Source organism: Pseudomyrmex gracilis, unplaced genomic scaffold (assembly GCF_002006095.1).
Source record: "Pseudomyrmex gracilis isolate BER0280 unplaced genomic scaffold, ASM200609v1 scaffold_0, whole genome shotgun sequence".
In the NCBI taxonomy this organism is placed as follows: domain Eukaryota; kingdom Metazoa; phylum Arthropoda; class Insecta; order Hymenoptera; family Formicidae; genus Pseudomyrmex; species Pseudomyrmex gracilis.
The window spans coordinates 2,529,412-2,538,882 of NW_018020584.1; the positions used below are offsets into that span (position 1 = coordinate 2,529,412).

The 9,471-nt window shown below is 37.8% G+C and overlaps 3 protein-coding genes across 5 annotated transcripts in view; 1 reads left to right on the forward strand and 2 right to left on the reverse strand.

Moving 5' to 3' along the window:
• LOC109854577 (lachesin-like) overlaps positions 1-1,053 on the reverse strand; it is a 53,435-nt gene extending 52,382 nt beyond the window's left edge. The window contains exon 1 of the mRNA XM_020427841.1: positions 899-1,053. The gene's annotated coding sequence lies outside the window, so the exon portion shown is untranslated. The remainder of the gene's footprint in view (positions 1-898) is intronic.
• Positions 1,054-1,477: 424 nt separating this feature from the next.
• Positions 1,478-6,186, reverse strand: LOC109864035 (integrator complex subunit 7). Of its 3 annotated transcripts, XM_020444849.1 has the most exons (14): positions 5,729-5,817; positions 5,493-5,533; positions 5,214-5,422; positions 4,904-5,128; positions 4,512-4,761; positions 4,354-4,427; positions 4,126-4,271; positions 3,695-4,040; positions 3,328-3,587; positions 3,012-3,212; positions 2,850-2,943; positions 2,646-2,749; positions 2,063-2,558; positions 1,478-1,999 (listed from the first exon to the last, which is right to left on the reverse strand). In XM_020444849.1, the coding sequence occupies exons 2-14, from the start codon at positions 5,503-5,505 to the stop codon at positions 1,730-1,732; spliced, it is 2,688 nt and encodes an 895-aa protein (XP_020300438.1). In that variant the 5' UTR covers positions 5,506-5,533; positions 5,729-5,817; the 3' UTR covers positions 1,478-1,729. The 3 variants fall into 3 exon arrangements, with proteins under 3 accessions (XP_020300438.1, XP_020300430.1, XP_020300446.1); XM_020444841.1 differs by having other exon boundaries at positions 1,479-1,999; positions 5,214-5,533; positions 5,729-6,186; XM_020444857.1 differs by lacking the exon at positions 1,478-1,999 and having other exon boundaries at positions 2,075-2,208; positions 2,286-2,558; positions 5,214-5,533; positions 5,729-6,186.
• Positions 6,187-6,788: 602 nt separating this feature from the next.
• On the forward strand, positions 6,789-9,459 carry LOC109863768 (hsp90 co-chaperone Cdc37). The gene is made up of 5 exons (XM_020444300.1): positions 6,789-6,984; positions 7,337-7,470; positions 7,562-8,006; positions 8,094-8,402; positions 8,489-9,459. The coding sequence occupies exons 1-5, from the start codon at positions 6,952-6,954 to the stop codon at positions 8,672-8,674; spliced, it is 1,107 nt and encodes a 368-aa protein (XP_020299889.1). The 5' UTR covers positions 6,789-6,951; the 3' UTR covers positions 8,675-9,459.
• The last annotated feature ends 12 nt before the right edge of the window (positions 9,460-9,471 follow it).

Sequence of the window (9,471 nt, forward strand, 5' to 3'; positions counted from 1 at the left end):
ATCTGGCACCTCTGTTTCCGAGAATGTTCGTCCTACAGCGAATCTATAGCGGGAGTCTACTGTAATTCGATTCGCTTCGATTCGAATGAAAATTCGTTAATTCGATTCGATTCGATTCGACATAAAAAATCTTTGATTCGCACATCTCTAGTAAGATTCGATGTGGTTACCGAACTCGAACAGCGCGCTTGTGATCTCATATTCAATTTCTAAGACTCAGTCCAATGTCCGCGGTTCCGAAGCTCCTGCGAGTACCGGGGCAAATTAATCTCAGGAACCCGAAGTTCGGCAATTCGGCGGGTTGCCTGACTTTCATTTCCCTTCGATATCTCGCGGTGTACGTTTTGCTCCCGCGCTCCAGAGAAATCGGAACTTATTTGTCAAATTATTTATTTGGAAAAGTAGATAAATTTATTTATACATGAAAATGTGCAACAATATAAATTTAAAAAATAACGCGGATGCTGGCATAATATTTGAAAAATGTCAAAATATATTAAATATAATCACAGCAGATATAATTGTTTTCATTGCAATATGTACTTCTTGATTTATAATTTTAGAAAAGTAGAATAATATTATTAACAAAAAAATAGTGTGTTGTGCTCCCTTTTGGTAACGGTTGTATGTAATTTAAAAAATGGCGCCTATTTCCGGCAACTATTTACTGTCACATACGCGAGAATTGTCGCATAAATGTCACAAGAAAAACGCGATGAAACTCTTGCGGTCACCATTAAAAAACTTTTAACTATTAAAAGTTCGCGAGATGTGTGCGAGGTTATATTATAAATGACGTCTGACTAACTTCAAGCCGTAAAACAGGCGGATGACGGCGCGCATGAAAATGTTCTCGAGTAAAAAGTTGTTAATGAAATAACATTTTTATACGACTTACCGCACGCATGTACGCGCGACGAAGTTCAATAGTGCGGCAGGTCGGCAACCGGCAGCAGGGAAACAATCTTCTTCGTGGACATACTGTTGCTTCTTGTAGCAGTGTGTCGTTCGAATAACCGAATGCCGCGAGCGCGAGTTGCCGCGCGTACCGTATCGGCGGATAGACCGTGCGCGACTGTGCGCCCGCCACTCTCGCGATCTTCCTTTTATGGGACCGCGCGTCCACTCGAACGTCGACTCGCGCTACTTGACGGCTAACGTCACACCGATGTCGGTGCAAAAATCCCGCATAATTCGCAAACGCGCAAACAAATGCAAAATAAATTGTTACTTGGAAAACAAATACGCACAGTTCTTTCCCCGCAAACTTGTAAAAAAATGAATTTTTTCGCGAAAACATCGCGATGAATTATACTAAGACGTGTATAAAATCTTCGGTTATGTGAAATAGAAGATACTATATGTCTATTTAATATTAGTTCAAAATTGAAATATGAAAAAATATAAGAAATATTCAATTATTGTTTGTGGAATTATTGTTTTGAGGATTGTTTATCTTGTAAACAATTATAAATAAATTTCTTTTTAAAATAATGCTTTTTATTATGCTTGTGTGTATCACGGTAATAGTGTAATTATATTATCTTGATGATAATAGATACTTGTCTATTATGACACTTTAAATAACATAGTTGTTTTTAAAAATGGATTAACATCAAGATTCATATATAAAATGTAATCCTGTGTATATCCGTATATACACATTAACTCTAAGAATTTATTTGAATGCGATATAAAAATACACAATTATATCGGCACGTTGTTTTTATTAAGGCATCTTTCGCTTTCCCGGCTCCTCGTGTACTCTGACAGGAAGAGTGGATCGCGGACCGCATTTCCACACATTGCCGTCCTTATCGAGTATACTCGCGCTCGCCGTTATTTGATACTGACCGCCACTCGCAGAAGCAACGGGATTTGCACCGGGCATGCATGGCGGAATCGCGGGCCCGGGAAGTCCTAGAGAGAGCAAAAATTCGCAAGCGAAGAAATCGCGATGAGGCGTTACCGTTTGTTGTAATTCATTTATGTTGGAATCCTGCAAACAATTGCGAATTATGCGAGTCGAATACACACTTACAAGTAACAATTTGTGAGTTACCTTCTGATCAGAATTGATCTTCGAGGGCGGCGTTGTCGATATGGAAATGCACACAGCAGCAACAGATCGGAAGAGAGACGCTCGTCGACCATGTCGTAGCACTCCCTCAACTTTGAGCGCCAATTGACTGCCTTGCGGCACCGACACTGGTTCACCGAGAACACGCGGTTGTGGTGACACCGATAACTTAATGCTGGTGGTTTGCAGAGTTTGAAAAAAGTACCGTGGAATTGGCAGTCTCATCGTCCCGTCGGCAAGCAGCGTCACTTGCGAGATCAGAGAGCTAACTCTCACGTGACTTATTCCAGCTTTGCCTTCACTGTTCGATGGTGCTAAATGACGCAGCTCTGAACAACAAAAAGCTAGTTGTCTCATCTCTACCGAATCGTCAAAGTGAAAATTTACGGAATCATTCTGCTGCGGATACATTGAGATAGCGGGTCCACCGCAAACTCGTTCCACGCTGTTCGCCAGCAATCGGCATATTTCTTGTAGTCTGCATGAATGAGTTAAGATAAACAATCAAACACTCGTATAAATCAATAAACAATTGCGATTAAAACTTGGCTTAGCAAAAGGATACGCCCGAATATTCGTTAACGATCCCGGATCAGCGTCGAACGCTGACTGATATAGTTTCTGGTAATTTTCCGCACAGTTCTTCAAATCTTGCGCTGATTTTCTTAACTAAAAAAAAAAGTGTCAAAAATACACTATTAATACATATTATATGAGCATACAGAGACTATGGATGATCTATATTTCAGTTACGTTGTATGAATCAGACCTGGTGCGTAACACGTCCGTATCTCTGCATATCATCTTTCGTTGTATGAACCACTGTAACAGCTATAGCGGGCGGTGGTGCGGTACATAAAGAACTAAAACCAATCTTATTACAATATTCTGTAACTGATTTTTTTTATAAAATTATTTTACTGTTACTTACATGCACGAGTGCAACAACTGCACCAGAGTCTGTAAAAATTCACAACGTAATTTCGAGTATTCACTAGGAAACTGCAAACTGCGTAACGGAGTGCTTGCGGCTTTGAGGGACGCACAAGCGCTTGAATAATGCGCTATTGCTGCGTTCAATTTTTCCACGATCTCTGCCTTGGTCGGTATCTCTACGCCCTCTGTTTTATTTCTTTATATAAATATTGTGACGGGAATTATCATTAGAAAGAGAAAATATAAAAAAATCCATAAATCGATGAGAGAATCTCTAATGACTTTTATATGTGAATGAACCGTGTACATACATGAGGCAACATTCCGCTTTTGTAACCAATTCCAAACCGGATAGCCAAAAGTGCAGCTGTTCCGACGCAACAGTTTCTTTCAGACTTTTAAATATTTCAGTAGCAATTGTGTGATGACCGTATCTTGCGGCGCTACGTGCAATGCGATATTTTGCCCAACCATCCAAGTTTTTTACGACGTTGTCTACTGTTTCTAAACATTCTGAATTCCACTCATATCCTCCGGCCACCATTTGAAATAATAATGTACACAGCATCACCTTATATTAGAATGCATATTTTGCATATAAATGAGAAAATTATTTATTTGAATTAATTCTAAAAGAGAGAAGTAATTTCTCAAACATTTTGCAAAAAAACAGTTTACCTTCGTATGTACATGTGAGGTCTGTTCAAGCTTTGCCAAAATATCTGGCAGAAGTGGGAGCAACGTATTTTCCCACAAACTACCAATAGCACCTAAAGCCTCGCACAAAACGATTGTTTGCTTCTCGTTTTGACTGTTCTCCAAACTGGTATTTGTGAGTGTGAAACCGATAACATCAACGAACACAGCACAATGACTGGGTTGCGACTGACAAAGCTTCACCGTTGAACGTAAACACGCTTTCAACTGATGCAAATGCTTGTCATCTAAAACTAACAACACGATCAGAGACTCCAGACAGGCGATCACGTCTTGTATACCGTAAACAGGTAATCCTTCTTTATAGCTGTTAAAAAATAAAGAAACTGTGTTAAAAATAGAGGAATCGTATTAATTCTATCGTGTACGTTAAGGAGACTGCGTGTACACACCAGTAGCAAGCAATTCTGGAAAGTATAGTAATCGCTTTTACCGCGACAAACAGATCGGGAGAATAGCAAGCGTTTAAACACAATTGCAGAAGGGGACTGTTCTCGTCGGTATTTGCGTCACATGTCACTGCATTTTGACTAAGTACCTAATATATTTAAATAATTAAATATATATGTAGATTGTAAAACAATTAGCAGCTGAGAGTGATTTATACTGATTCAACTGACCTCAATTACGTCCAAAGTACGAATAAGTAGATCAATACTTCCTGCACCATCTTGCAAAAGTGTTGTAGTACTTTCTGAATAATTAAATTACTGATTATACTAGTTTAATACAAATTACTATTCACATGATAAAATATACAAGTCTAATATTTACGTACCAATTAATTTGTTAAGAGCACCCTGTGGCCAAAGATGCGCTCCGCTTCTTGCCAATCCGTGCAAAAGGTGTAAAGCATGGCGCTTAACAGAGAGTCTTGGATCATCTTCCAAATAGGACAACAACAGCAATACTTGTTGAGGGACGTGTATCAATGTCGCAGTAGCCAGTGTCGTCAGTGCACTCAGAGTGACTCTGACGAATTCAGCAGCAGGATAACTCGCAAGAAGTTCCATGCATAATTCATTTACCTTCAATACAAACAATTAAATAATATCAAAACCTATGTACATTTATTTCAAAAGTTTTGTACGCAAAATGACGAAATAATATGAAATATTGTATAATGTAAAACAGACGAACATATCGATTTGTAAAACCAATATTACATACCATTGATGCAGTATAAGTATCGTGATGCATATATTGCAAAATGGGTATGAGTTGCAATTTCATTGATGCGGGTGTAGCCTGGCCCTTAATCATATCAGAAATTTTGCTGCACATGGATACGGCAAATAACTTGGACTGTGCAGCAAACATTTGAGCAGCATATATTGCAGCTTCTACTTCAACAGAATCGTGAGAATCCAGAGATCTTCTTATGCTGTGATGTACCTTGAAATAAAATTATTTATATCTCATGTTTTCTTTTATTATAGTATATATTTGAATTTTAGTTAAAGAGTTTAAAGTGCATTACTTGTTGTCTTTCAGGAATAATGCCCGCTATACTGCCTAATGTCCGAAGAGTGAGAGCTCTAGCAACTGGATCGTTTGAATGTATTACACTGTAAATACGTCTTACAAATTCATCTACATTTAAAATCTTATCCAGATGTTTCTCACTCTGCTGACACACTCTCAGAACCCATACTCTTAGAAAGTTGCTTCCAGTACGAAATACTTCAGCTAATTTCAACAGAGAGGAATTTATTAAAATTGGGAAAGGGTACTTCTCAAACAATCTAGGAAAGCGTACTATAGCTTCGCATTGTTCTCCAGTCTTGGTAGATCGTAAACCTGCAGAACCACATTAGCTTATTACAAATTACAACACAGATTTAATAAAAATACATCACACGTACATATAATTTTTGTAACTATAGTGTTTAAATTACTGAATTAATATATTTCTGTTATACTTTGCATCAGTGAATATAAAATACAAAGCATTCTTATAAGTTAAATGTAACAAAAAAAAAAACAAAAGCAAACCTTTGTCAAGTTCTATAAGTGCTGTATTCGCGTCTTGTTCAGGTTCTCCAAGACCAGTATCGTTAAACGCATTCATTCTCATTCCAATCATATTTTTTTCTCACAATAAACAATACACATATATAAAAATATCAAAAGTTTGCACCACCGCTCGTAACGTCTCAAGTACAACCAATCTTTAAAACCGTTAATCTCCCAAGAAAAATTTTTTAGCGGAAACTCCAGTTTCCACAAGAAATGAACAAAACAAAATTAATACAATTTTGATAAATACAAGTTACTTAAACGTGTTATGTTTATCTTAGTTACAATGGTTTGTATGTGCAGTTGTGGCTCGCGGGCTATAAAATCCAGCCCATACGCTATTCTGAGTACAATGCTTTGTAACCTAAAACCTAAAACATATATGTAACCTAAAAACATGTATCACAGAAACAGAAAAAACTGAGAGCAGCCAGGCCTCTATAAGAGAATGTGCAATCGCTTTTCCACCCTGTAAGCCAGCGCAATCAGTGTTCCGATATTGGAGAGGCTGTACGCGCATGCGCGACGAAATCCGAGAGAATCCAGTGACGTATCTATGAAGATGCGCGGTAGTTTTAGCGGGAGGCTAGCTAGCGGAAGATAGCTTAAATATAACTTTTTTATTTGTTATAACATATTTTATTTTTAAAACTTGGAAGTTTAATATTGTTTACGTAATAAAAATGGTTTTTATAAAAATTAAATATATATATATANGGGAAAGACAGAGAGCGGTTATATATATCCGTCTCCGTCTACTGCTCGAAGTTGGCCGAAGCGCCGAGCGCACACGGACACGGTTGTTCGCCTGTGTGCGCATCCCCTCCACTTGCTGTTGCATGCTGCAAAAGTCTTGAAACTGGCATCCCTGGCAGGGATGCCAGATTCCGGCCGCTTGGTAGCACGCGGTAGCATGGAGGGGATGCGCACACAGCTTCGAGCCGTGACATGAAGCTGTGTGCGCATCCCCTCCATGCTACCGCGTGGCGCGTGCTACCAAGCGGCCGGAATCTGGCATCCCTGATCCCTGGTACAGTTGACAATCAAAGTTGGACAGAGTCGGCTAGAAGATCAGCGCATCTCACACACCAAGCGATTCGCCGATCTCGTGCGCAATACTTACTGCGAAAAAGATTGTCGTGCAGCACGTTACAAAGCAATTATCTGACAGGTGGTGATTGACTGACACGGGTATAACAATGGTCGATTACAGCAAGTGGAAGAGTATCGAGGTGAGTACGTCGCTCGCGGTCTTCCCGGTCCACACGCCTCGAATATTCTAGATTCGAAATGACATCCCGTCGCTTGCCAATGTTTTAAGACGGAGATTGTTATAATACATTTATATTTTTTTTAAATGTTAGTTATCGTGCGTCTCAAAAGTTATTAAAAAACGTTTATAAATATAAAATATATTTAGAATTATTAAATGTATAAATTTTGGTGTATAGATTTTACTGCAGTATGCTTAATGTGACAAGTTCTTTATTAGTTTGTATACACAAATAATTACTACAATTATAATTTATTATTGATAAATTTAACACGAAAGAAGTTTTAGACTAATACGGGTAATATTACTAGATTTCAGATGATGAGGATGATACACATCCAAATATTGACACACCATCATTATTTAGATGGCGTCATCAGGCACGATTGGAAAGAATGGAAGAGCGCAAGAGAGAACACGAGGAACATGAAAGAAAGAAGGCAGAGTATGCAAAAGAAGAAATATATTATAACTGATATTCTCAGACTTAGTGAATTAATTTCTACATGTGTTTAATATTTTATTTATTATTTTAGAACATTGCAAAAACTAAAGGATACAAAAGAGAAACTGGCTAAATTGGAAAGTGAGCAGAAAGACTCGGCAGACTTAACTACGTTGAAGAAAGTTATTCACGACCTTGAGAAAGAACAAAAGATGATTAAGGAGAAAGAGGAAGAAATGCAGAAAAAGGAAAGATTGACACCATGGAATGTAGACACTATTGGTCAGGATGGTTTCACTAAAACTGTAATAAACACAAAATCTCCCAGAAAAGACGAAGAAGCTGGTTTGTCCGATGACGAGAAAGAAAAACGAATGAAACAATTTGTTAAAGAAAATGAGAAGAACTTGAAGCAATTTGGTATGCTAAGAAAATATGACGATAGCAAGAAATTCTTGCAAGAGCATCCACATTTAGCTTGCGAGAATACAGCGAACTATTTGGTTATCTGGTGCATCAACCTAGAAATGGAAGAAGTTAGTCTTCCGTATAAGTTTTTTTTATAGTAAATAGTTGATAAATAGTTAATAAATTTTGCTGTAATGTTTCTTGTATATTTTCAGAAACACGACTTGATGGAGCACGTCGCTCACCAGTGCATTTGTATGCAATACATATTGGAGCTATCTAAGCAATTGGATGTTGATCCACGGGCGTGCGTGGGCTCCTTCTTCAGTCGCATTCAGATGCCTGAGGTAAAAGAATACAAGAACTCATTTGATGATGAACTTCGAGCGTTTAAGGAGCGAATACGCAAAAGAGCCGCTGAGAAAGTGGCCGAAGCGGTCAGAGAAGCCGAGGAAGAAGAAAGAAAAGCTCGTTTAGGTCCTGGTGGACTCGACCCGGTAGAAGTATTTGAAAGTCTCCCAGAGGTAAATAGAGAGAAAAAAAAACTTTTGTGAAATGTATAAGTTAAAATCAGAACGTTCTGTCAAATCAAAATCTTCCTTCGTTTTAGGCCTTAAAAAAATGCTTCGAAACCCAAGATATTCCTCTGTTGCAACAAACAATAGCCGCGATGCCGGAAGAAGAAGCGACGTATCATATGAAACGGTGTGTCGATAGTGGTTTGTGGGTTCCCGATGCTAAGGCCAAAGAAAAAGAGAAGGAGGAACAGCAAAGTGCCACTCCTGATCCGGAATAACACATTTAACTCGATCGCGCTTGAGTAATCTAATTATTATTGATACTCAGTCAAAATCAGTATCTACTTTACATACGCACGAGTATTTTTTATTACGTCTGATACTTGATATTTTCCTGGTTTGTTAGAAGAATTTTTGAAGATTCAAGTTTGAACTGGAGCGTTAATGTTATTTTTATACGTTTCGTGGACTTTCATTTCACGTCATCAAAGTGCAAGAGCAGTCTGATAAAGTGAACTAAATTTTGTTCTTGATGAAGTGAACTAAAATGTTTAAGCGTCGGTAATAAAAGTGACACCAATGCGGCTCAAACCGGAGTCCAAACAATTTTCAGTAATTCTTTATTACGTAATTTGAGTCAGATACATTGTAATAAAGTGTATCTTTGCGTGAGCTCTGATGCAGTTATTGTTCATCAGCTTATTTCGTCAGGTACTGTATTACGTCAATGCACTAATTGACTTTCTCAAGTTAAATTAGTTGGTAAGACTGAAGTGTCACTTTCAAAACAAGAAATCTTGGCATATATACGTATAAAGTACATACACACACACACACATATATAACTATTACTACAGAGTAGTCTATAAGTACTAGTGTTGAAATGCTACGTAATTCTGATTTATGTTACTGAAATTCTTCTTACATATATGTGTGTAAATATTGTTAAAATTCGCAATGAAGAATTATCTCTTTTACACCCTTTCAGTAGACCACTATATTGTATATTAATTCGACACAAAGTATCTTTATGTAAGTAAAATAAAAGTTGATTGTATATTTATATCGTCTCACG

What these genes read in the sequence shown, in the direction of transcription:
- LOC109864035 (XM_020444841.1), bottom strand. Translation starts at nt 5,819, where the DNA reads ATGATTGGAATGAGAATGAATGCGTTTAACGATACTGGTCTTGGAGAA. An exon ending in ATACTTATACTGCATCAATG is followed by an intron (nt 4,762 to 4,903) that starts GTATGTAATATT and finishes TTTGTATTGAAG; the next exon opens with GTAAATGAATTATGCATGGA. An exon ending in TCCAGAATTGCTTGCTACTG is followed by an intron (nt 4,041 to 4,125) that starts GTGTGTACACGC and finishes ATTTTTTAACAG; the next exon opens with CTATAAAGAAGGATTACCTG.
- LOC109863768 (XM_020444300.1), top strand. Translation starts at nt 6,952, where the DNA reads ATGGTCGATTACAGCAAGTGGAAGAGTATCGAG. An exon ending in TCAACCTAGAAATGGAAGAA is followed by an intron (nt 8,007 to 8,093) that starts GTTAGTCTTCCG and finishes GTATATTTTCAG; the next exon opens with AAACACGACTTGATGGAGCA. An exon ending in TATTTGAAAGTCTCCCAGAG is followed by an intron (nt 8,403 to 8,488) that starts GTAAATAGAGAG and finishes CCTTCGTTTTAG; the next exon opens with GCCTTAAAAAAATGCTTCGA.